The 26416-nt window shown below is 41.7% G+C and overlaps 1 protein-coding gene across 1 annotated transcript in view; it reads left to right on the top strand.

The window, feature by feature from the left end:
• Nucleotides 1-26416, top strand: part of tep1 (telomerase-associated protein 1) — a 55196-nt gene that overhangs the window by 14536 nt on the left and 14244 nt on the right. Inside the window, exons 12-44 of the mRNA XM_047368161.1 lie at nt 10-202; nt 415-685; nt 784-936; nt 3016-3084; nt 3811-3932; nt 4040-4114; nt 9745-9888; nt 9977-10268; nt 10393-10514; nt 10914-11027; nt 11749-11866; nt 12086-12274; nt 13011-13195; nt 13266-13404; nt 14822-15001; nt 15081-15173; nt 15264-15399; nt 16454-16613; nt 17461-17594; nt 17661-17749; nt 17911-18025; nt 18125-18151; nt 18280-18490; nt 18646-18766; nt 19937-20061; nt 20159-20258; nt 20517-20672; nt 21024-21236; nt 21403-21459; nt 21692-21827; nt 23543-23794; nt 24851-25002; nt 25143-25250. Coding sequence (XP_047224117.1) covers nt 10-202; nt 415-685; nt 784-936; nt 3016-3084; nt 3811-3932; nt 4040-4114; nt 9745-9888; nt 9977-10268; nt 10393-10514; nt 10914-11027; nt 11749-11866; nt 12086-12274; nt 13011-13195; nt 13266-13404; nt 14822-15001; nt 15081-15173; nt 15264-15399; nt 16454-16613; nt 17461-17594; nt 17661-17749; nt 17911-18025; nt 18125-18151; nt 18280-18490; nt 18646-18766; nt 19937-20061; nt 20159-20258; nt 20517-20672; nt 21024-21236; nt 21403-21459; nt 21692-21827; nt 23543-23794; nt 24851-25002; nt 25143-25250 — 4751 coding nt within the window. The remainder of the gene's footprint in view (nt 1-9; nt 203-414; nt 686-783; nt 937-3015; nt 3085-3810; nt 3933-4039; nt 4115-9744; nt 9889-9976; nt 10269-10392; nt 10515-10913; nt 11028-11748; nt 11867-12085; nt 12275-13010; nt 13196-13265; nt 13405-14821; nt 15002-15080; nt 15174-15263; nt 15400-16453; nt 16614-17460; nt 17595-17660; nt 17750-17910; nt 18026-18124; nt 18152-18279; nt 18491-18645; nt 18767-19936; nt 20062-20158; nt 20259-20516; nt 20673-21023; nt 21237-21402; nt 21460-21691; nt 21828-23542; nt 23795-24850; nt 25003-25142; nt 25251-26416) is intronic.

Here is a 26416-nt window from a genome sequence, read left to right as displayed (position 1 = left end):
CTCCTTTAGTCTCTGCCTCCCAGAAAGCGATCCCATCTGGGAAAGAAATCCTGGTGAGCATCCTGAAGAAGATTCCCAAGGGTAAACGCAGCAGATGTCACGACTGGCAAACGTGTACGAAAAAGAGGATGAAGTTGACGCTTGGAGTGCCGTTTATCTATCGAATGTACAAAAACAACAAAGCCCAACTACTAAAGGCCAGGTAGCATTTTATTATGAGTGCAGTAGTCTGAATTTCACATTTTTGTAAATTTTACATTCGATGAAGTGATGATTTCTGCTCTATTTTGTTTAGAAAATATTACACTTACAAAATACTTAATATTACACTGTCAAAATTGACAAAGAAGGTTATCACTCAGACATTAAAACAGATTTAGTTGAAATCACTGACCTTTTGATCTGTTTTTAAAGTAAGAAGCTTTACACTATTGAGTTGTTGGACCGCTACCGCAAAGCTCTGGAGACGGCCGTTCAGATCTCCAGCTGCCACAACGTGCCCCCACTCCCTGGCAAAACCCTAATCTTCGTCTCCGCTACCATGTGGAACGATGAGTCCTGGAGCAAGAAGCAGGACTTCTGCCTCCCTCAAGACCCGGAGGAGAAAGACGAGGAGGATAAAGAAGAAGAGGGCACCACTAAGTGTAGAAGAACCAAGGACGAGCACGATCCTCTGACTCCAACTGTGAGTGTCTGTTGGTTTGACAGTAACATGAAGGGGATACATGTGGGGGGAAAACCTATCATTAAGGTGGTCCTGTCCATGTTCATGAACAATTGCAGATGATGGAGGTGGCGGCTTTGCTCGCTGTGATGATCAAGAGCAGCTCAGAAGATTGCCGGCTCTGCATGACTCAGTACAACTACTGTAAGGAAGTCGAGCTGAGTTCAGACAACATTTTGGAAAACGTCAAAAGTTTGGTCAAGGAAATTAAGGTCAGGATATTTATTCTTGGTACTTGGTACTTGTATATTGTTAAGTCAGAGGTGTAGCACTAAGAATACTGACGTGGACAGAAGATTCCACTCAGAGAATTGGAGACTGAAGGTCCTGTTCATCCCAACATTTACTAAATCAAACCATTTAGTAACAGATAAACCATTCATTGCACAGTGGAAAAATGTGTTGGAATGAATAAGGAAATGTGTCTGTGTGTTTGTAAATTGCGCAAAATAAAGGCAAAACCTGTAGAATGCTGTAAAAAAACGATTTGCTGACTAGCAGATTTAAGATAATAGAACAAGTTTTCATCTTAGACTAAGAAAAGCAGAGTGAATACAGATTCAAATGCACACTTTGACTAGGCCACTCCCAAATATTTGTTTTCTTTTTTCTTCAGTGGGTTTTGGATCATTGTTCTCCTTTGTAACCCAAGTGTGCCTGAGGTTAGTTCAGGGATGTTGACTCCAGTTTCAGAATCGGACTTTGGTGACACTTAAAGCTGGAGACACACAATGCAACTTTCTTCCCAAACCTACCCCAGATTCCCAGTCTGGGAAAGTCTGCGTCAGTCGTCAGGGCGAGTCAGCACAAAACTCTTAGTGTGAGATGGGACAAAGGGGATGTGAGGGGACCCGACTTCTTCAATCACACTCAGACAAACACATCTGAATGCTTCGTGGCGGATCTGGACGCAGTCGGATAATGTGAACAGATCACAGACCCATTTGCAAACTTGTGTTGCTGACAACCTGTGAAAAAGAGACTGGGACCAAACAGATGCCTCAATTATGAAAATAAATACAAAACAGCACTGGGTGTAATACACACTAATTGCAATGAAATAGTGGTAATGAAAAGCACAAAAAAGAGAAAAAGATACTGGGATATTTAACACTAAATCACTTTAAATAATATGGGACCTAATTAAAATAAACCAAACAATTCACATGTTGAACGAAAAATAATGCCACTTAATTTAACAAATTTACATTTCTGAAGAAATATTTTTTACACAGAATAACTCGATTTCTCATAAATGATTTGTTTATTTTGTTTATTTGAGCTATCCAGCTCGAACATCATGTTGTCTGTTAAGATAAAAATAATATTTTTATTATAGCATAATACAATAATACAGCATATTTTTATATAATTATTAACAACATTTGAAGTCCTTCTAAAACCCACCACCAACCTCACAAACTCAAATAAGCGTTCCAAACTCCCAATATGAGTATTACAAGGAACTATCAGCACACCTTCATTTATATTTGAAAGAAATATAACTCTGAATTCTGAGATTATCTTCTGTTACCGCCACCTACTGGTGAGTTTGCTCTTTCAAACTATTGGCCTCGATGCATTCAGTCGTTTTTTATTAATGATTTGATTAAATTCCATAATCTGTGACCCCTCAGTGGGTCCAGTTAAGTGCGTGATCCTCAGTCTTTCTTAATGCCAATCATTCATTGACCATGGGGATTAACAGGCGTTCACTAAAGTCCAGCCTGCAATGGTTCCAGGAACATTGACCACCTGGTAGATACCAGGTCTGCTCCCCCACGGGGTCTCCAAGGACCACCAACCCCTAAAAGCCTCTTTCTTGAGCTTGATTTTGACTTTCCATCACCAGTAAGCCCCTCAGTTGTCACTGCAGCTCAAGGCCTTTTGCCCATCTCTTCTTCAAGCTGCTCATTTTAGTTTGAATCTTAAATCAATTGTTAACCTGGAATAAATGCAGATATCTCCTGATTTTTCTGTAAATGTGTGATAGATTGCTCCTATCTGCAACAAGTTATCTTTCAACTGATTAATTGTTGGTAGACTCACACTACGTAGGCAAAAAAATCTATTTTTCACAGATTTAAAGTAAGATTAGTTAGAAGATTTCACATTCTTTGGCTTTATTTTCCAAGCTATTTGAGTCATTTGCTTCTGCAATGAAATACTTGTTTCTTGAAATAAATGCCAAGGAACACCAGCATAAATCACTTGAATTTTCCCTCCTCATCACAGACACTTTGGATGCAGTATTAAACCTAAAAATCTTATTTGGACTCTTCTTTTAACAGGAATTGACCAATTATAGTGGAGAACAGGATACCAGACTTTACCACACACTGTTGTCCAAGAAAAGCAAGGTAAGTGCATCCTTCCATGTTGGGCAATGTAAGCTGGAAACTGCAGTAGGGCAGCTGCATGTATCATCATGGCAAGGTAGGTTGATTTATGCAGAACAATTTATGCACAAGGCAATCCAAAGTGCTTTACCGGACAGCAAAGGAAAGACAGAAAGAAAAAGCATAAAAGATGTTTAATGTATCCTTTGACTAACAGGAAGCCAGTGCAGTGATTTAAGAACTGTTGTGTTAGGATCCATTTTCCTGGTGTTGGTCAAGACTTTGGCAGCAGCATTTTGGAGGAGCTGCAGCTGCCTGATTTATTTATTTATCTATCTTTTTTTTTTTTACCAAGATCAGTTAAGACGCCATTGCAGCAATCAAACCCAGATAAAATTAAGGCATGCAGCTCTGGATAAGGATGGAAAAGCAAATAAGTTTGCAAAAAATATATAATGTTTATCATTCCAGTGTTGTCTAAAAGATGTCTCTGTCCATTCTTTATATGTTTTATTGCGTCACTAGAGGCTTTTTATTTTTCAAATCTTTTCAACAGTAAGTTGACAGGAAAGGGGTGGAGAGCGGAGGAAGACATGTAGCGCAGGTTCTTTATTACAACACCCAGTCTGCACCCCCCCTATTTAAAATGGTTGTTAAAAAGATATATATTGCAGTGTTGGCTTTGTCGTTCCTGTTTACTTTTGATGCCGGCACGTCTTGTCAGAACTAAATAGACCTTTTTCTCAGGTGAATAACATCATCACGATCTCACACTCCTGGATGGACAATGACATTGATTGGGCTATCAACAACTACAGAAAGGGAAACAACAAAAAAGCTCTTTGTGTTAACATCTGCTTACTGGACAGGTATTTTCTTCTGATATACCATTCTGCACTGATTTCACACATAGTATCTTTGATGGTAACTATTGTGGCTTTGTGGGTTCTAATTTATTTCGTACTGTTCTGTTTAGCTTGACTGGATACTCTGAGGAAACTCCCGACAGGAATTGTGTGGTGCTGAGAGGCTTCAGCGAGCAAATCCTGAGGTAAAAATGGATAATATCCAAAACCAATTTCAACCAATGACATGTAAAAGTTACACTCATTTCCATTTAACAGTTTTTCATTATTCAAAGCCATTCAAAGAATGTTTTGATCCTAAGAGATGTGAGAAAACTGCTGATTTGACCTTATTTTTGTAACATTATCCTCCTGAAAGACTCAAGGAATCTTTCCAGCTCTCTGAGAGAGGCGTCAGAGTTTGATTCAAAACACTCCAGGGAATTTTCACCATGCACTCTAAGACTGTTTCTAGCCTTACAGACCCTCCACTATACTCAGCAGTTGTCATAACTTGATTTTCCCCTTATTCATTTAGTCCCCACTCTGAATTTTTTGGAAAGAAATACATTTTAGTCCCATTTGATCAAAGCTCACTGTTTCACTCTAAGTTCCAGTCCTGTCTAGGAGCTTTCACATGTTTACTTATGTGATGGAAGGGCAGAAAATGCTTTATTTTTCAAGTAGTGCCAGTTGCATGTAGATATTGTCCCATGGTTGCTATAGACACTTCATAACTTCAAGATGCCACTTTTTCCTGCAGTGAGCTTTGGAGATTTGTTTACTTCCCCTACAACCCTCCTTGTTGCACATCTCTAGGTCCTCTCCAGCACTATCTGTCACCGTCTCAGGTGTTTATCACTGTTTATTATTGTCCTGTCTATAGGTATCAGCGCGTTTTGCCAAGTAGATATTTTCTTGAAGCCATTTACTGACTGAAGATAAATGCATATCTGCCTTGCTTGCATGATATGTTCTCTTGTCCTTCCCATATTCAGTTCAATTCAAATTCAAAAATACTTTATTAATCCCAAAGGGAAATTAAATGTTGTTATAGCTCATATTATGAAGGTTTCCTCAAAGAGTTGTAGATGCTGATGGCTGTGGGCAGGAAGGATCTCCTGTAGCGCTCCGTCTTACAGCAGATCTGAAGAAGCCTCTGACTGAAGACACTCTGTTGTTGTAGGACAGTCTCATGAAGAGGATGCTCAGAGTTCTCCATAATGTTCTTCATTTTATGAAGAATCCGTCTTTCCACAATGATCTCCAGAGGTTCCAGAGGAGTCCCCAAAACAGAGCCAGCCTTTTTTATCAGCTTGTTGAGCTTTTTTAAGTCCCTGGCTCTGATGCTGCTTCCCCAGCAGATGATGGCAGAAGAGATCACACTTTCCACAACAGACTAGAAGATATGCAGCATCTTGCTGCAAACACCAAAGGACCTAAGCTTCCTCAAGAAGTACAGTCTGCTCTGTCCCTTCTTGTAGATGGCTTCACAGTTGCATCTCCACTCTAGTCTGTTGTCCAGATGAACACCGAGGTATTTATACTCCTCCACCACTTCCACTTCTTCTACCATGATAGAAATAGTTTTTGACTTATTCCTCTTTCTCTTAAAATCTACAACCATCTCCTTTGTTTTATTCACGTTCAAGATCAGATGATTGTTTCCACACCATGCCACAAAGTGGTCCACCACCTTCCTGTACTCAGCTTCTTGTCCATCTCTGATCCACCCCTCAACTCCAGAATCATCCGAGTATTTTTGCAGATGACAGGAGTCTGTCTTGTACTGGAAGTCTGAGGTGTACAGAGTGAATAGGAATGGTGAGAGTACAGTCCCCTGTGGTGCTCCTGTGCTGCTGCAGGTAGTGGCCATTCCAACACCTGGATACGTTTATTTGTGAACCATTCCATTGTAGATTTGGCTTTATGTTTTGGATCATTGTCTTGTTGGAAGATAAATCTCCGTCCCAGTCTCAGGTCTCTTGCAGACTCCAACAGGTTTTCTTCCAGAATGGTCCTGTATTTGGCCCCATCCATCTTCCCATCAATTTTGACCATCTTCCCTGTCCCTCCTGATGAATAGCAGGCCCAAACCATGATGCTGCCACCACCATGTTTGACAGTGGGGATGGTGTGTTCAGGGTGATGAGCTCTGTTGCTTTTACGCCAAACATATCGTTTTGGATTGTGGCCAAACAGTTCGATTTTGGTTTCATCTGACCAGAGCACCTTCTTCCACATGTTTGGTGTGTCTCCCAGGTGGCTTGTGGCAAACTTTAAACGAGACTTTTTCTGGATATCTTTGAGAAATGACTTTCTTCTTGCCACTCTTCCATAAAGGCCAGATTTGTGCAGTGTATGACTGATTGTTGTCCTATGGACAGACTCTCCCACCTCAACTGTAGATCTCTGCAGTTCATCCAGAGTGATCATGGGCCTCTTGGCTGCATCTCTGATCAGTCTTCTCCTTGTTTGAGATGAAAGTTTAGAAGGACAGCCGGGTCTTGGTAGATTTGCAGTGGTCTGATACTCCTTCCATTTCAATATGATTGCTTGCACAGTGCTCCTTGGGATGTTTAAAGCTTGGGAAATCTTTTCGTATCCAAATCCGGCTTTTAACCTCTCTACAACAGTATCTCGGACCTGCCTGGTGTGATCCTTGGACTTTATGATGCTCTCTGCGCTTTGAACAGAACCCTGAGACTATCACAGCGCAGGTGCATTTATACGGAGACTTGATTACACACAGGTGGATTCTATTTATCATCATCAGTCATTTGGGACAACATTGGATCATTCAGAGATCCTCACTGAACTTCTGGAGTGAGTTTGCTGCACTGAAAGTAAAGGGGCCAAATAATATTGAATGCCCCACTTTTCAGTTTATTTGTTAAAAAGGTTCGACACATCCAATAAATTTCATTCAACGTCACGATTGTGTCCCACTTGTTGTTGATTCTTCACAAAAAAGTTAAAATTTTATATCTTTATGTTTGAAGCCTGAAATGTGGCAAGAGGTTGAAAAGTTCAAGGGGTCCGAATACCTTCGCAAGGCACTGTACAGTCCCCTGTGGTGCTCCTGTGCTGCTGACTACCTGGTTAGACTCACAACCCTTCAGTCTCACAAACTGTGGTCTGTTTGTCAGGTAGTCTTTGATCCAGGAGATTGTTGAGGCCTCCACCTGAGTCTTCTGGAGTTTCTGACAAAGCAAATCAGGTTGGATTGTATTAAATGCACTGGAGAAATCAAAGAACATGATCCTCACAGTGCTGCTGGCTTTGTCCAGATGACAGTGGGTTTGTTGAAGGAGGTGTATGATGGCATCTTCAACTCCAACTCCACAGCGATAAGCAAACTGAAGGGGGTCCTGATGGTTTACTGTTTGCTTACTCAGGTGGGCCAACAGGAGGCTCTCTAGGACCTTCATGATGTGAGATGTCAGGGCAACAGGTCTATAGTCATTGAGGACTGATGGGTGAGTTTTCTTTGGTACCGGAACAAGACAGGAGGTCTTCCACAACACCGGAACCTTCTTCTGGGCCAGGCTAAGGTTGAAGAGGTGCTGCAGAATCCCACAGAGCTGCTCTGCACAGGCCTTCAGGACTCTAGGGCTGACATGATCTGGACCTGCAGCCTTATTCCGATTCAGTCTCTCCAGTTGCTTCTTCACCTGACTTCTTGAGACACACAGGTGGAAGGGGGAAGCAAAGGAAGCATCAGCATCTTCTGATATGGTTGAAGGCACACATGTAGAAGCAGAAGGGTCTAGGGCTGAGGTGGAAGATAAAAAATGTGAGGTGTTACTGGACAGCTGTGGGTCCTGTGGGTCAAAGGAAGATGGAATGTCTGTTTGGCTGTGAGCAGGAGAGGAGGATGCTGAGCTTGTTTCTAAACTGAACCTATTGAAGAATGTGTTCAATTCATTGGCTCTGTCCAGACCTCCATTGGTCTGATCATCCTTCTGCTTGAAGCCTGTGATCTTCTTCATCCCTGTCCACACATCTCTGATATTGTTTTACTGACGCTTGCTCTCCAGCTTCTTCTTGTACACCTCCTTGCTGTCTCTTATCTTGACTTTAAGTTGCTTCTGTAAACTCCTCAATAATTCTCTGTCTCCCTCTCTGAAGGCTCTTTTTTCCTGTTAAGCAGGTCCTTCAGGTCACTGGTGATCCAAGGTTTGTTATTGGGGAAGCATCTCACGGTTCTGGTGGGGATGATGTTATCCACACAGAAGTTTATATTGTCCGTTACACACTCAATCATGGCATTGATGTCCTCTCCATGTGGCTGGCACAGTGCATCCCAGTCTGTAGCCTCAAAGCAACCTTGCAGGGCTTCTTCAGATTCCTGTGACCATTTTCTCAAAGTCCTCTTTATTACAGGTTGCCTCTGAACAAGGGGCTTATATTTCGAGCAGAAAAAAACAAGATTGTGATCTGATTTGCCTAGAGGAGGTCTTGCTGTAGAGAAATATGAGTCCTTGACATTTGCATAGAACAAATCCAATGTTTTGTTTTCTCTGGTAGAGCAGCTGACAAATTGTTGAAACATTGGAAGTGTAGCAGAGAGTGAAGCATGGTTAAAATCACCAAAAATTGCCACAAAAGCATTGGGGTTTTGTGTCTGTAGCTTAGCAACAACTGAGCTGATGGCATCACATGCAGTGTCGGCAACAGCGGAAGGTGGAACGTAAACTGTTGCCAAAATAACAATGGTGAACTCTCTGGTTAAATGGATGAAAACTTACTGCCAACAGTTCAATATCTGGACTGCAGAGATGACACTTCACAGTAACATGTCCTGGATTACACCATCTGTTGTTCACAAGTACTGCCAGTCCACCTCCTTTACATTTGCCGCTCCTCTTTAAATCTCTGTCTGCTCGTATGGTTAAAAAGTCCGGCAGAGAGACGCTGGAGTCGGGGATATGATCCTGCAGCCATGTCTCCGTAAAACACATAATACTGCATGCCCGGTACTCTGGCTGGGTCCTTTGTAGGGCTTGGAGTTCATCCAACTTGTTTCCCAACGATCTCACATTGCCCATCATAATCGACGGAAGAGATGGTTTGAACTTCCTCCTTCTCTCTCTTCTCTGAGCTCCTGCTCTGCATCCACGGCGTCTCCTTTTCAACTCATCAGGGATTTGGAGTTGTAGTTGAAGTATTATTTGAACTTTTGATTTATTAATCAGCTGCTCCCGGTTGTAAGAAACAACCCCGTTGCCATGGCAAAGCATCATAACAAATGTCCAAAAATAGAAAGTATTAGGAAAAATCCTCCAAGCTGCACAGCATCCGACACTGGAGAGGACAGTTGTCCAAAAAAAAAAAAAAAAAAAAAAAAATCAAATGTGTAGCTCTTTTGTCCTCTTTTGAACTCTGCCAATATGAGCCTTGAGCGGCACATATTGAAGACTAGGTGAGAAAAATTTGCCCCTTTTGCGTTTATTCCTCAGGGAATCAACAAGTCAATGTTCAGCATTATACATCCAGTTTAAAAAGTAAACGATAAATTATAAAATGCTTCACTCATTTAATTCAGTAGGATTTTTTGGGGGGTACCATCTTTTTTTTCTTAAATTTTCAGTGATCTGTTGTGCTACTGCAATAAAAGATGCACTTTGTTACATTTCTACTAACTTTGGACACCTGGATGTTACACAAAACTAAATAATTTTTCGGGCTGTTAAACATCTATTAACTAAGTTAAAGGGACAGGGGGGTATAATTTCTGGATATTATTACTCCACATTAACTTAAAATATTTTTGCTGAGCTAAATCAACCAGCTGGATGTTGTGAACTGATGTAAACTGTCTTTAAATGATCAGATTTGTGGTAGAGCGCGGATCTTCCAGGCTGCTGGACCACGTGGAGCACTTAGACAAATTGTACAACATCCCACCACCAGATGGAGCCAAAGAACCACAGACTTCTAACAAAGTTGTTTCAGTGCCAGCCGCCCCAAAATCGAGGTATGGTATCTTGACTGAAAAGATTTAATGCTGAAAGGTTTAACTTCAAAATGTTCACTAAACATTTAAATGTTCCTGCTGCTCCTAGGTGGAGAGGTGTTCGAGTGTTCATCTCCTCCACCTTCAGAGACATGCACGCCGAAAGAGACGTCTTGGTGCGGAGCGTCTTCCCTGAGCTCCGCCGTCGCGCAGCCGCCCACTGCCTCCACCTGCAGGAGGTGGAGCTTCGCTGGGGCGTGACGGAGGAGGAGTCGGAGCGGGCAGTGGAGCTCTGTCTGTCGGAGGTGTGCCGCAGCCAGCTACTGGTGGGGATCCTGGGGGAGAGGTACGGCCAGGTGCCCCCCAAACCTGTCCTTCCAGACCTGCCGCAGTACAGCTGGGTAAGATTTATGAAATGTGGAGTTAACAGAGAGAGCTTTGTGAGCAGCAACCTGTAACTTCAATGCTTATTATAGTTCAGATTTTCTTCTATAGCAGATAATAAATGATATTGTTAAAATGCAGCTGGCCTCTGCTCCAGCTGGTCTCTCCATCACAGAGATGGAGATCCGTCAGTTCCAGGCTCTTTACCCCGGCACGGCAAATCAGCGAATGTTCTGCTACATCAGAGATCCAAGCGTCATCAAGTAAGCAGAAAACATGAATTGGTTGTAGACCAAATTTACCGGAGGGGGGTGGCAGTGTTTTTTCATGGAGGCACAGAAGAAATGAATGACACCAGAAACAGGGCATTATTCCATTGTTTAATATATTAAGTGAGCCACAGAGTCACTTGTGGCTCTAGAGCTGCAGGCTGCAGATATATCAGATGAAAACTGTGATCCGACCTCAATACAACTGAAGCTAAAAGTGCAACACCTTAATTTTGAATTCATTGTTGATTTAGTCTTATGTCTACAGTACAGGGGCCGGGACCAGTTCTATAGGGGCACCGGCCCCTCTTGGCCCCTATCTAGAACCGCCCATGTCTTTGAGCCAAGTTTGCTTCACTGTTTAACTGCTCTTCCTTTACGTCTTGTGTTCAGATCAGTTCCTGTGGCCTGGAGATCAGATTTTACTGCAGAATCAATGGAGGCTGAGGAGAAACTGACGTCTCTGAAGAGAAGGCTTTTAGATAACGGAGTCAAAGTCACTGAAAAGTAAGTCCTCGCGGACACGGCTTGAAGCGCCTTAAATGTACGGAGACCTTAGTCCTCGACGCTGCAGTGAGTCCTCACATGAATACAGAGCAAAAGTAATTTATAACTGGCTGATCTATAACATATTTTAGCGTAAAACAGCTGTGAAGAACAAGAAATGCATTGTGTGCAACATGATGTGCTATAAGCTGAAATTTTCTGCTGATCTGTTGAATTAGCTGAACTGAAACACTTGTTGAATTAAAGAAAAAACTACAAATATTGCGAGCCAAACTAGTTTTGACATGTCTAAAAGAAAAAATAGAATAAAATAAGATTTTCCGTTTTTTAAATAGCTTTTTACATTTCCGTGCTTCCACAGACTTCCTTTTAAACACCTCAGTGATCCTGAAAACTGCTAAATTGGAGTAATCTTCACTCAGTAAAAGCATCCACAGTGATGAGTGTTCCTGTCAGCAGGACCATGTTAGCTGGTTTATGGTGCCAATCAGGGGTAGAACAAATCTTTAGCTTCCAACCAGCTGAATAACAGTCAGGTCATCTCTACTTATCTCGTGAGTTGCATTAGCTCTGTGGTGTTGGCTCCACAACAGTTTAGGTAACACAGTCATGTGGGTTTTATCATCCATCTCCTTAATGAAAGTTTTTGGGTTAATGGTTAAGGGAGTACAACATTTGCAATCTCATTTAAATGCTTAAACTGTCTCTCTTTCTCTAATAGCTACTCATGTATGTGGGGAGGCGTTGTGGAGGGGAAGCCATACCTGAAAAAACTGGAGGACTTTGGGAAAGCTGTGCTGGAAGACCTTTGGGTAGTTGTTTCAGAGCTGTTCGTGGATGTAAGTAACTGGGGAAAAAATCAAACCACATGGGCCACTGTAAGAGGAAGAGTAGTTGACTTGACAGTTGTGTAAAAATGCATTGAGTAGTCAGTACGACCAGAAAAGCACTTTACAAGTTTGGTCTATTTACTATTTATATATTTTACCACTGATTTTTAATGTAGGTATTTATACATTTTTATGTTTTACTGTTTTTTTTTTTTTTTCATTTTGCAGGAGGATGAGGAGGCAGAGACTGATTTGGAGGTTTCTGAGCAGAAGATTCACCAGGGGGCGCTGCAGAGACAGTTCTTCGGCAGGGGAAAGCTACTGTCGAGTGCTGTGGAGAAGGTGGAGCAGGTCCAAAATAAGGGAGGAATGATGCTGATAGAAGGAGGACCTGGAGAGGGGAAAACCGTCTTCATGGTAAATTTACATTGTCATGTAAACAGGGCCTTACCGGTCTGTGTCTGTTCCAATGAAATTAAATCTTGAACACAAGCGGCTGAAACGAGCTTCCTCTGGGCTCAGCCTAGAGTTGGGACGAGGAGCTCTGCCATTTGGGGAGAGCTTGAGGTAGATCTGCTGCTCCTCTAGTTCAGAATAAGTCAGCTGTGGTGATTTAGGCATCTCATCAGCATTCCTCCTGGATGCTTCTTTGGAGGTTTCCTGGGCTCATCCCACTAGAAGGAGAACTGGAAAGAAATAAATTAATTTGATTGTTTTCTGTGAATGGCTTAGCATCCCCCAGAATGGAGAGTGTTGGTGGAGGCATGGTTTCCCTCCTTTTGATTTAATAAATCACAGTACTCCAGTGGTTTATCCCAGTTATCAATCCACTGTCTATTTATTTTGAGACTGAATCGTGCAGGTAACACATCCTGGAAGAAACCTCAGACATCCATTTCCCAAAAGGCCCTATCCACCTTCTCCTGAAGGAATCTAAAATGTTCCCAGAACCCAGGGTCTTCTGCCACCAGGGATGTTCCTGGGGAAAACCTCCAGAAAATGGGATCCTGATCAGATGCCTGAACAACCTCAACTGACACTTTTCAGTGATGAGATGCAGTGGTTCTACTTCGAGATATCCACGCTGAAATATAACTTAGTTGTTTGTCGTTACTGTTAAATTGAATGTTCCTGCATGTTTTAACTTCCCCAGGCTGCTCTAGCAGAAGCCATCCGAAGTGGACTAAAATCCAAAATAAACCTCCACTGTGACGTCCTCTCGTACTCCACTGCTGCCAGTCAGTCGGCGCGCTCCGTGGAAAATCTCCTTCGATGCCTCGTGCAGTGGCTGAGAAAGAAGCGCACAAAGAAGGAATCACCGCTTCCTCACTTGTATAAGTAAGAGGCTCCTAAAAATAGTCTATGCATCAGGTCCCAGCTGTTTTAACCCTCTTTTTTGTAATATTAGGGACTTGCTATCAGAGTTTCACTCCACCCTGAGTGAAACAAAGAAGATGCCTCTGGTGGTGCTGGTTGATGGAGTGGATCTGGTCCTGGATGGCAAAGGACAGTTTAGCTCTGACTGGATCCCAACGCTGCTTCCAAAAGTTAGTTACAAGAGTATTTAAACTAAGAGAAAAGTGATTTATTTAGACATTTATATATACAGGGGTTGGACAATGAAACTGAAACACCTGGTTTTAGACCACAATAATGTATTAGTATGGTGTAGGGCCTCCTTTTGCGGCCAATACAGCGTCAATTCGTCTTGGGAATGACATATACAAGTCCTGCACAGTGGTCAGAGGGATTTTAAGCCATTCTTCTTGCAGGATAGTGGCCAGGTCACTACGTCATACTGGTGGAGGAAAACGTTTCCTGACTCGCTCCTCCAAAACACCCCAGAGTGGCTCAATAATATTTAGATCTGGTGACTGTGCAGGCCATGGGAGATGTTCAACTTCACTTTCATGTTCATCAAACCAATCTTTCACCAGTCTTGCTGTGTGTATTGGTGCATTGTCATCCTGATACACGGCACCACCTTCAGGATACAATGTTTGAACCATTGGATGCACATGGTCCTCAAGAATGGTCCGGTAGTTCTTGGCAGTGACGCGCCCATTTAGCACAAGTATTGGGCCAAGGGAATGCCATGATATGGCAGCCCAAACCATCACTGATCCACCCCCATGCTTCACTCTGGGCATGCAACAGTCTGGGTGGTACGCTTCTTTGGGGCTTCTCCACACCGTAACTCTCCCAGATGTGGGGAAAACAGTAAAGGTGGACTCACCAGAGAACAATATATGTTTCACATTGTCCACAGCCCAAGATTTGTGCTCCTTGCACCATTGAAACCAACGTTTGGCATTGGCATGAGTGACCAAAGGTTTGGCTATAGCAGCCCGGCCGTGTATATTGACCCTGTGGAGCTCCCGACGGACAGTTCTGGTGGAAACAGGAGAGTTGAGGTGCACATTTAATTCTGCCGTGATTTGGGCAGCCGTGGTTTTATGTTTTTTGGATACAATCCGGGTTAGCACCCAAACATCCCTTTCAGACAGCTTCCTCTTGCGTCCACAGTTAATCCTGTTGGATGTGGTTCGTCCTTCTTGGTGGTATGCTGACATTACCCTGGATACCGTGGCTCTTGATACATCACAAAGACTTGCTATCTTGGTCACAGATGCGCCAGCAAGACGTGCACCAACAATTTGTCCTCTTTTGAACTCTGGTATGTCACCCATAATGTTGTGTGCATTTCAATATTTTGAGCAAAACTGTGCTCTTACCCTGCTAATTGAACCTTCACACTCTGCTCTTACTGGTGCAATGTGCAATCAATGAAGACTGGCTGCCAGGCTGGTCCAATTTAGCCATGAAACCTCCCACACTAAAATGACAGGTGTTTCAGTTTCATTGTCCAACCCCTATATATATATATATATATATATGGGTGTATGGATGTATATGTACTATGTGTATGTATAGATATATAAAATAAACTTTGTTGTTTCTTAGGGTGTGTGTTTAGTTCTGAGCATCACGTCCAAAGCACCACTGCTGCAAACCTTAGCCAAGAAAAGAGGCACGGTCCTGTTTTCCCTGGGGCAGCTCAGCATGCCAGACAAGAAGGAGATCGTTCAGAAGGAGCTGGATGTTTTTGGGAAGAAGCTCAGTGACTCTGCGTTTAACAGCCAGGTTCTGCTTATAGATTCTCTCTCTTTTTCAATAATGTTAGAACTTGTGTTTTTACTGAAATACTGTGCTGTAAATGCAGCTTCAGACTTTAATAACAAAGAAAGGAGCAGTGAGTCCTCTCTATCTGCACCTGGCCTGTGAAGACCTTAGGAATTTTGCCTCCTTTGAAAAGGTACAAACTTGTATGTAGGTTTGTTTGTTTTTTCCTTCACTTGTGCAGTTGATGAAGGAAATGAGAGCATACTGTGTTGTTGTGTTTCAGATGAAGGAAACTCTGCAGGGTTTACCTCAGTCTCTGAGCCTGCTGGTCCAGTACAGCCTGGAGAGACTCTGCATCCAGTACAGAGACATACCAGGACTCCGTCTGACACTTGCAGTCCTCACTGTCAGCAATTCTGGTAAAGTTTTGCAGGAATTTAGCAATTTCTTATGCATTTGCAGTCGTAAGTGTATTGTTGTGGCAGTTGGATATCCCAAGTTCACTTACTTTTGGTTTACTTAAATTTCTATCAATTTATATCATCCGTTGTCTTTTACTTATTGGTCACTGCGATACAGGGGTAACGGGTCCTGGAGAGATACCCAGACATCTCTTTGCCTCTAGCCTTTGGTCTAGGTCCACCAGACTTTAAGGGTGGTCCTAGACTGGAAGTCCAATATATTCCCGGTTATGGTGGTCTCCTGCCAATAGGATATTTCTAGCAAACCTCTGAAGGGTGCTTTATTTACTTTTTTCAATTTGGAGGAGGGCTCTATTTCTCCCTCTAGATCATGTTTCCCCACCTTATCTCTAAGGCTGAGCCCAGCCACCTTATGAAGGAAGTTTATTTCAGCTATTTATACCCAGGATCTTGTTCTTTTCGGTCCATATCTCATGACCATATGTAACAGAAAACGGATTGAAGTGTATATTGAAAGCTTTGCTTTGAAAAATGACTGGAAACGGCACCCACACTAATGCAAACAAGGCCCTAGTCTGTTGTTTCATATCCTTCTCCATTCTCCTCTCACTTGTGAGCAAGACATCTACATATGCATATTCCATTATTTGAGGCAAAGATGGACCACTGACTCTCAGGACTGCACCCTCAGAGTCAGTGTTTCAAGATGAGAGTCGTGACCTCAGACTGAGGAGCTAACTCTCACTCCACTTGAGACCCCACACCATGGCATGCTGAAGGTCATGGATTGAAGCTGGCATCATCTGCAGTTACCTAAATGAATCCTCGGTTCCTGGCCTGGTGGGCAGACAGTGGCCCTGGTTGCTGGGGTTTGGTTGTCTGGGGGAGGAGGTGGATGATTGGGTAGTTGGCGTGTTTTGAGGGACAGTGTGCTGATTTCACTAAAATGAGTAAGTTCACCACTTTTCTGTGATGGTTTCCAAAACTTGCCACCAGTGAGAATATTGGCTTTAAGAAATCTGTCCACCTGTACTTGCCTCTTTATTTGCAGGATTGAAGGAGAGAGACTTGTACTCTGTGCTGAGCACCTGTAATGACCTGTCCTCACGGGATGGGCAGGTCACATGGGAGGAAGTGCTGCAGCTGTCCAGGAAGCCAGAAGGACGCATACCCATGGCAGTTTTCACCCGTATTGTGCAGAATTTTCAAAGGTACAGTGTCGTCCACAATTATGATGGGTAGAAAAGCCTTAAAATATACATTTTTATTTCTATAACATTAGTTCACTGTGGAAAGGATAGCAAAGTTTAACCTTTAATCTTCATTCATCCATCCATTGTATATACTGTACCTGCTTGTCCACTAGAGTAGCTGGGGAGCTAGTGCCTATGTCCAGTGGCCACTGGGTGAGAGACGGGGTGCACCATGGACAGGTTGCCAGTCCTATGATGGACTGATGACCTGTCCACAGCTATGAGCACACACACACACACACACACACACACCTTCGAGACCAATTTACCTAGCCGTGGTACCAACTGCTCCACCGTGCAGCCATGGCAAAACATTTTATTTTGTTTGTTTAACAAAATCGTTTTTTTTTTTTTTTTATGGACTAAATCTTTTTTTACTATAAACGTTTTCATGTTTTAATATGATCAGAACTTCTTGGAGCTTATAATTAATCAGAGAATATCTACAAGAACATGTCTGCTGAGCTAAATGTGCCTACATGAAGTGTCAGAGCAATAACTGTGACAAAGAAGGCTGGAGTAGAACCCATGTTCCTTTTGCCACCAGATACATTCAGAATGGTGGCACTGGAGGTGAAACGAATTATGTCCAAAACTCACTGTTAGACTTTAGCAAAGAGTGGCATCTTGGAGTCAACAAGGTTTTCTTTTCACATCTTGACCTCAAAATCAAAATTCTTAAAAAAATGTTTTTGTTTTATAATTCCTTTATTAAATAAAATACTTAAGAGCTGAGGGGATGTAATGACATTTGTGACACACTCTAAGAGTGTGTTTTTAAATTAGTTTGGATCCGTTTCTGCAGCCTGATGGGTCTGTCTCCTTACCAACTCACGGATGACATGTTGGCTCTGAACAACCCGGAGGTGAAAAGAGGCTTTGAGGACTTCTTCCTCCCAGCAGAAAACGACACAACCAGAGCTCACCTCGTACTGGCAGGTAAAGCTACTTCAGTAAAGCATGCCAGTCATTCTTGTGGCTACTCTAATGTTTCTGATTGAACAGGTCATCTGTGGGCGATGGCTGACCCTGAGGGAAAAGATAGTTTCCTTCACACTGAGGCCAACTCCATCATGCATCTTCCCTCAAGCTTGGTTTGGAATTTTGGGATTTTTAAATGCTACACCAAAACAAATATTTATTTATATGCAATGTTTTAGTCATGTGAGGCTGAAGGTTGTAAAAACATATAGTTAAAGCTGAAACTGAGAGCATATTTTTTAACTCCTTGTTGCCTTTATTCGGATTTGGATAGATTCACAGTGGACAGCTGAGGGCACTTCATTCCCTGCTCTCAAACTATCATTTTCTGCGTGCCAATGTGAGCCACGGCCTCCTGCACCACCTCCTAGAGATATACGACTTGTATGGTGAGCATGCACAAAAATGTTTGATAAATAATGGTTAAAATTCAGAACTGTGGAACTGCAGAATCATTAATAATTGTCCTTTTTCTGTTAAATGTTTAGATAAAGGGTTTGCAACTACAACTCCGTGTAAGTCCTTTAAAGAAAAACTGATATAAATAATTTAGCAATGGGATATAGCTTCTCTTTTGTCCAGGGAATCCTGATCCACACGTTCTAAATGCATTTTATCTCTCATTGCACCTTTGTCTGGTCAGTTGACCCGGAAGGACGTCTGGAAAACTGTCGCAGTTTCCTGAAGCGCCACGCCTCCACGCTTTCCCCGTTGCCGGCACTTTTTATCCAGCAGGCGCTCAACGAGCCTTCAGAAACATCTGCTCACATCTGGGCTGAAGGCCTGGTGAGAAAAGGACGAGTCCGTGTAATTGAGTGTCTGAATAGCAGCAAAGGCGATGCTCAGGAAATGAGGTAAGTGTTATTTTCAACATGGTTACTATTAGTGTGGGAGAATTGATTACCTTAGTGCCAGCAAAATTAACTTCATCAGATTACTGAAACAATACTAAAATTACTAAAATTCGGTTTCTGTGGTGCTTAAAATCTCCTTCTGTGTTTGACCTCAGTGAGTTGGTTTCAACCTTCTCCTCTGAACCAACTTGTGTGGTTGTGAGTCCGGACCAAAGCCTGATAGTGGTTGCTACCGGAGAGGGAACGCTGCACATCGTCCACGCGCAGACAGGACAGGTAGAATCTATTTCCTACCTCTCACAATATAATGCACACTGCATCCCACTCCTGATCCACAAAAAGGATTTTACCAAGAATCTGCAACAATCAATCTACAACCTCTAATCCAATAATAATGTCAATATCATGTCCCCTACAAAAATAGATCCTGTGCACTGGGATTTTATTGGAGAGTCTTGCATACACTGCTAAAAACAATGGGACACCTTTTAAAACACATCAGATCTCACTGATCTACCAGCAGAATGAATAATTTTGAGATTTATGATTATTAATACATGTAGCCAGCTGCTGTAGCCACATGTGCACCTATTAAAAGAGATAACAGCACTCTTGTGTTCTCTTAGCTGGAATATTAACATTCACTCTCTCTGCCCCTCCCACAGTATAAGCAGATACATTTTATGCAAGGTGTATTCAATCTGAGCACTGAAACAGCAGTATGAGGGAGAACCGTACCGCATTCGAAAGCAAGCAGGGGATTTTTTTTCAAATATGGAAGCAAATATTTCAGAGTAATAAAATAAGCGATGCTCTTAAATTAAAAATAGGTGTCCTTAGATTATGTACTGTACGAATCGCACACATGCAAAATGTAGTTGTCAAACTGTCAAAGAGAAGCCCATGCTTGATATTTAGCGATGTGGTGGGGTGAAGAGACACTTTTGGTGCTGGATTTCTGGCTGGGGAAAACCGTTGGGAAAACTTTTTGACAAGTGTTTGAAGGCATTAGTGTCATGACGGTCTGTTCGCTGAAAATTGTTTTTTAGCCAGATTTGCAGCAAACCAGACATGTGTGAACTGTTGAGGGGGTTATGGAGATTGTAAGGCGGTCTTAATTTGGTGTAAAACGGGTCTTATTCAGTGTGTCTACACAATGTACTACAGGGGTTTTCAGCAAAATCTGTTCTTCTTTGCGTTAATCCTTATAGAAAATCCAACAATATCCTTATAGAAATCCAACAATGGTAGCTGAAACTTGATGTTTGCTCCACAGATATTTGCTTCCACAATTCATGTAGTTATGAAAACTGTTTGATTGACCCCATATTTGAAAAGCCATACTTGGATTTAAAAATGAATTAAAATAATCAGATTCCTGCTGAAATTCCTAATCTCCTTCCTTGTAAGCATTAACCATAAGGATCTCCTCTGTCCTGTGAGCAGGAAGTGAAGTCTCTGGTGAGCAGCTGTGACGGCATTTCCAGCTGTGTCTTCCTAAATGATGCACAGCTTGCTTCTACCTCCTTTGATGGAAGAATAGAGGTGTGGGACATCCAGAACGGATGCAGGTGAGGGGAGGCCTGAGAGACGATAAAAAAACTTGACCTTATAACTTTTTTTAAGTATTGTTGTTAAATGACTATGTGAAATTCCTTTATGCTGCAGGACAGCTCTGATTGGCGGCCACTCTAATGCGATAACGGCCATTGACATCACTCCGGACAGGAAACACCTCGCAACTGTGTCCCTTGACCTCACGCTTAAGGTTAGTCTTCTCTACCTTTCGTGCTCCTCTTTGTCGTTTTATTTAAACTGCAAATATTTCTTTGTTTTTAAAATGGTCGAAGTCAGTCAACTTTTATCTAGAAAGCAACCTCATTGTTTTAGGACAGTGTCTGCTGTTTGTCCATCAGTGTTTTGTGGAGCTCATCTTAACAATAAAAGTAGTAGTATTTGTACCTCATGTCCAAAGGCAAATGGTTTTTGATGAAGAATTAAACAAAAATTATTTTCTGTTTTTTAGGTATGGTCTTCTGCTAAAGCTAACGAGGTGGCCTCTCTGCCCAGCATCAGCCCCCTGAACTGTGTGACCTTCAACCCTGAGGGTCACCTCCTGGCTGCAGGCTGCTGGAATGGAAATGTGGTTGTGTGGAATTGGCTGCAAAATAAAATACAAGCTGTAAGTTATATTGATGGCAGGGCTGAGTTGCGTTGGTCTTTTATGATTAAATATTGAGATTTTGAGGTGATGTGGTGAGGCGGATCGAAATGCAGCTGGATTAAGATTTCTAAGGAGAACAGTGCTTACATGATGTTATCCATGTTCTAAACAGGCTGTATTATAAGTGTTTAAAGAGTTCTGTCCAGCACAAAAATGTGAATCACCTGAATATATTTATCATTTTGATAAATATATTCATTCTAGAAGATCAGATTCAAAGCTAAAACACCGTCTTCTTGCCCTCTTCGGGGGTACAGAGAGCCACATATTTTAGATTTCTGCTTGAACTGATTTAAATTTCCCCCTCAGTCCCTGTGTGGTCACCAGCGATCGGTACGCAGCCTCTCCTTCTCCCCCTCTTCCTCCATGCTCTGTTCTGGCTCCATGTCAGGAGAGGTGAGGGTGTGGTCGGTGTCCACCTCCACCTGTGTGGGATGTTTCCAGGCTCACCGCGGAGCCACTGAGACGCTCACTTTCCTGGAGGAAGGATCCATGCTGCTGAGCGCTGGCTCCGATCACACGGTTAGCTGTTTATGTTAAAGTTTATTGTATTTTGCAGGAAGGTTACTTTGTAAAGTTTTGCAAAGTTTTAAAACTGCATGTAAACGTGCATTTTAGACGTTCTGTTTTTTTCTGTGTAGCAATAATGACAAAGAAACATTGATGAAAGTCTGTGTTTTTAAAACAGCTCAAGCTCTGGTCAGGAGGACTTGGACGTTCAGTTGCGGCTTTAAAAAGTGATGAAGTAAGCTCCTATTTTTACATAAGTAATATCTTTCCAGATATGTCATTAATTTCCAGTTGTCTATAACTACTGTATTTCATGTGAGCTGTGTTTATCAGCATTCCAAATAAAAGACGAAAACCTAACACTTGATACCTTTTAATGAGTGCGTTTGATTGACGATAAAGTTGTTTTGTCATATTTTAACATAACAGACGAGTTTTATATCTTCAGATTATATTTATTTTTTTAGTGCTTAATGGGACCTCCTCAGAAGAAGGCGAAATATGTAGCATCTGAGCCGGCCGCCCTCTGCGTGGCGGTTAATGGAGACTACGCTGCTGTGGGTTACCACAGTGACGGCATCAGACTGTTCAGGATTGATTCAGGTGTCTTTTTTTATTGTCACATTCAGTGATCCGATGAAGGATATTTAAGAGGAGTGAAAATTGTGACTTTGGTTTCAAAATATGACTTATGTAAACTAAATGGATGTAACCAGATGTTTTTATTCTAACACTACTCTTTTCCACAAACAAATCCAAATATTCAATTCAATGTCACAACAAGTCAAGGCACTCTACAAAACAAACAGATCGTGTTTACATACAGAAATATATATTTGATTCATTCCAATCATATAGGCCGATTCATACTCATTTGCATACATTGCATGGATTGAAGACCGGAATCAAATTGTACTCAAGTTATTGTTCAATTCGGTAAAAGTTTTCTATTTCAGGAAACCCAGCTGCTTGCTTCAGTCAGTCTACCTTTGCAGCAATAAATCCTCCTTGGCAAGCATGTAGGAACAGTGGACAGTTGATTGTACCGAGTCGTTACTTTTGCAGCAATCCCTCATACTGAGCATGCATGTGGCGATGTTAGAAAGGAAAACTCCCCTTTGAGAAGACAGAACAGACACACAAAAAACCACAGAAGTTCTGATTCAGGTGTACTTTCTATGAAGTGGCAGCAGTAGCTCTTTCAGTGGCATCATCTAGAAGCCAAACAGATGAGCTCTGAGCTAGTTGTAAAATATATGGGATGAAAAACAGTACCTATAGTTAGCGGCAGCAATAGCCCAACTGATTCACCCCTCTAGGAAGGTGTCACATTTAACAAAAATGCAGGGCCAAGTTTAACTTCTATGAAGAAAAAGATCAAAAGGAAACATAAAAATAATGGCAGCAATAACCAGAGATTATGCATAACTGGAGAGTAGTAGGAAAAAGTGGCCAGTATGTCCTCCGGCAGCCTAAGCCTAAAGCAGCATAACTAGAGAGTAACCTAAGCCAGTCTAACTAAAATAACTCAACAAATGATTTTGGTTTTCAAGCCGGTTCAGTTTTCTGATTCACTTCAAATGTTGTTTTGAGGCACCTAATATATCAAACAGTTCGAGTTCATATCCAATTATATAGAGTCAAATTTAATCAAAATTTTAAGTTGGATCAGTCCAATACATCCAATCATGTAGTCTTATTGATATCTGGCTACATACTGATAGAAAGTGTTAATTGTCATGTCTACTTTAGAAACCAGTTCGTTGTACAATAAAATCCTTTGCTGTCTGCAAGAAAGCCAATATGAACTTACTAAATTAAATATAAACAGAAATATAAATATTAGTAACATGATGCGAAGTAAAATAGAAGTGGAAAAAGAAGTAAGCAATATTTACAACATAACCTGTGCAAATTGATGCAACTTAGTGTGCAACGATTAGCTTACAGTCCGGTTTGGTTCATAATAATACAATACAGTCAAATTCAGCTTTATTATTAAAATGCCAATTAGATTTTTTTAAAAAGTTATTTTTCTAAGGAAGCCCACCTAATGATATTAATAGCTAGAAAAGACAGAAAACCAACCCCAGAACGACTATCGGGTTTAACCGTTATGGAATAAATTTCTGACAATTATTTAAAAAAAAACTCAGTGCCCACTTTTGGAAAAAAGTTCTCTGAGTAGCAGACTGACTGCAAAATTCCCTGGTTAAACTGTTAATATGAAAGCAAAATTTGGTTGGAATAATTTCAACAGAAGTTGGAGAAATGTTCTTTTCTCATTATCCATTAACTATATTTTGTTGTCTTTATAGGCGAAACGATTTGGGTTTCCACAGATCTCAGTGTGTCTGTACACTGCCTGTTGTGGATTCACGCGGACCCAGACCAGAACAAGCCGGAGCTCCTGGTTTCTGGAGGAAGCGACAAACGTTTGAGGCTGTGGAGGAAAAACGAAGGCGAGGAGGAAATGCTTGAAGGCCTGATACACCTGAAAACGTTTGGGGTGCAAACGGATGGCATCCTGGCAATGGTGCAAAGCTCCACTGTTTTGGCCACAGCTTCGGGTAAGAGACACATGAAAAGTTTTTGCCCCAAGGTTCACCCAAGCAGTCACCAGCGTTAAATCATGTTCTTTCTACATGAAATCAAATGGTTTTAATCCAAAAGTTTTTTTCCTGGTACCTGATTGCTGTAAATTTGATTGGATCTCAACTCCTCTAGTTATTGCGTTTTTGTGTAGTACCATTTGTGGCCACAAAGTGGCGTTGTGCAATTACTCATAATCAGACAGGCCTCTAGACACTTTTTCCTCCTTACCATATTTTATTCATTCATTAAAACCTTTGTTTATGTCCCACAGAGGACACAAAGTCTCAATTTTAAAAGTGATCTATTTAAACCGTGGGCTGCACGGTGGTATAGTTGGTAGCACTGTTGCCTTGCAGCAAGAAGGTCCTGGGTTCGATTCCCGGCCTGGGGTCTTTCTGCATGGAGTTTGCATGTTCTCCCCGTGCATGCGTGGGTTCTCACCAGGTACTCCGGGTTCCTCCCACAATCCAAACACATGCCTGTTAGGTTAATTGGTCACTCTAAATTGCCCTTAGGTGTATGAATGAGTGTGTGTGCATGGTTGTTTGTGTGTTGCCCTGCGATGGACTGGCGACCTGTCCAGGGTGTACCCTGCCTCTCGCCCATAGACTGCTGGAGATAGGCACCAGCTCCCCCGCGACCAACTATGGAATAAGCGGTAGAAAATGACTGACTCACTAGCTCTATTTAAACAATCAGACAATATAAAATACAATTTGCTGTGAACAAATATTGAAATTTTAAAGAATACAATACTTCAATAAATCACTGTATCAAGCGTGGGATAATAGATAATTAAAAGCAACATAGGATGTTGTACACTGTCCTATGTGTAGTAAAATCTGGAAGAATGTATAATCAGAAAAATTATATATAAAACGCTCTGTTAGCGACAAAGGGAAAAAAAGATTATAAGATTATAAGCCTCCGGTCAATGTAACTTTCCCTATTATAAAAGTCAGGCAATACAGACAAAAGGAGTCCTTCATTCTAATAACCCTTCATAATTTCACTGTCTCCATTTGAAACAGATGATTTCACCATTGCGCTGTGGCCTTTGAAGAATCTGACCAACAACTCCTCAAAAAAAACAAAGGCTGTGTTGAGAGGACACCAAGGAGGAGTTACCTGCATGGCTTTCAGTCCTGATGGTGCACAGCTGCTTTCAGGTGGAAAAGATCAGGTACCTACTTCAGCTTGTTTAATCAGCTGATGTTTTATATTCCACAATAGTCTAATTCACACTTTAGTGATTTTTTTACCTGTGTTGTTTGCAGTTTGAAAGCAGCATTTCCCTTGTGATGAGGCCTTTGTTTGTTTCAGGCATTAATGGTATGGAATGCCCATCCTTTTCAAGCAACTCTGCTTAAATCCTTCCATAACGCTCACCGAGACTGGATCACCGGCTGTGCCTGGACTCCTGACTGTACAGTGAGTTCCCATTTATCTCTGTTTCAAAAACTTTATTTCACTTCTTTTATTTAGACAAAAAATTATGTATCTCTTGGCTACAGCAACCTCTCCCCCCCCCCCCCCCCCCCCCCCCCCCTAAATCAAATGGATCTAAAAACCGAAGATAATTGCATTTCATATTTGTGATCAAAAACGTCAAAGATGACTTACTTATTGCTCAAATTTGCTCCAAAATCAAGATTTAAAGAACCTGCAGTCAAATTCAATTCATTTGATGCCAACTGGAAAAATGTTTGAATATAGAAGTCCAACAAATTTCATTAAGTCCTCGACTTTGCAGCAACTCTTTATCCTAAGCAAGCATGTGGTGACAGTGGAAAGGACTGACTTTCTTTTAACAGATGAAAACCTCCAGGAGAGCAAAACTCAGCACAATCATTTAGGCAATTAGGGCAGGGAGGACAGGCAGCAGACAGAAAAATACTCACTGAAGCACAGGACCAGTAGTACTTTCTATGCAAAAGAAAAACAAAATGAGAACACAAATTTAATTGTAGCAATAGCTCTGTCGTTGTCTCTTATAAAGAAAAAGAATGAAGCTAAACACAGAAGCACTGAACTAGGGGAACTTTCTATGGTACAAAGGGAACATGGGTGCAGGGGTAAAGGCGCGCCCCATACAGGGAACACAGCTGTCCTGGGTTTGAGTCCCGGCCCAATGACGTTTGCCGCATGTCTTCCCTTTCTCTCCACCCATTTGCCTGTCTGCCTACTTTCAGAAAAAAATCAATAAATAAAGGCCACCAGGGCCGTTAAAAAAATCAAATTAAAATAAATAAAGTGCACATCTAGAATATTCTTCTGTTTGGTTCTTTGAGGTTGGGCAGGTATTGGATTTATTTAGCTCTGAAAAGTACTGTAAAAATGTAAAAGGTTTTAGCCAAAATGGTCTGTCTAGATGTTGAAAGTTGCCCTTTGTAAGCCCATTTGTTCCACCCAAGCAACTCTCCAACAGTAGTTAAACATCAACAGATGAATACCTGTGGGTGCATTTTCGCCTTTCACTTTTCAAACACTCATCTTATTATTTGGACACGACGTAGATGCTGTCTTTTTTATGTCACGGCGTGGCCATAGCCGTAAAATGCAAACAAACTGGAGTAGAAAACAATCAAATCACATTG

The sequence above is a fragment of the Girardinichthys multiradiatus genome, chromosome 6, assembly GCF_021462225.1.
Source record: "Girardinichthys multiradiatus isolate DD_20200921_A chromosome 6, DD_fGirMul_XY1, whole genome shotgun sequence".
Lineage (NCBI taxonomy): Eukaryota > Metazoa > Chordata > Actinopteri > Cyprinodontiformes > Goodeidae > Girardinichthys > Girardinichthys multiradiatus.
This window is presented reverse-complemented; position numbering and strand designations above follow the sequence as displayed.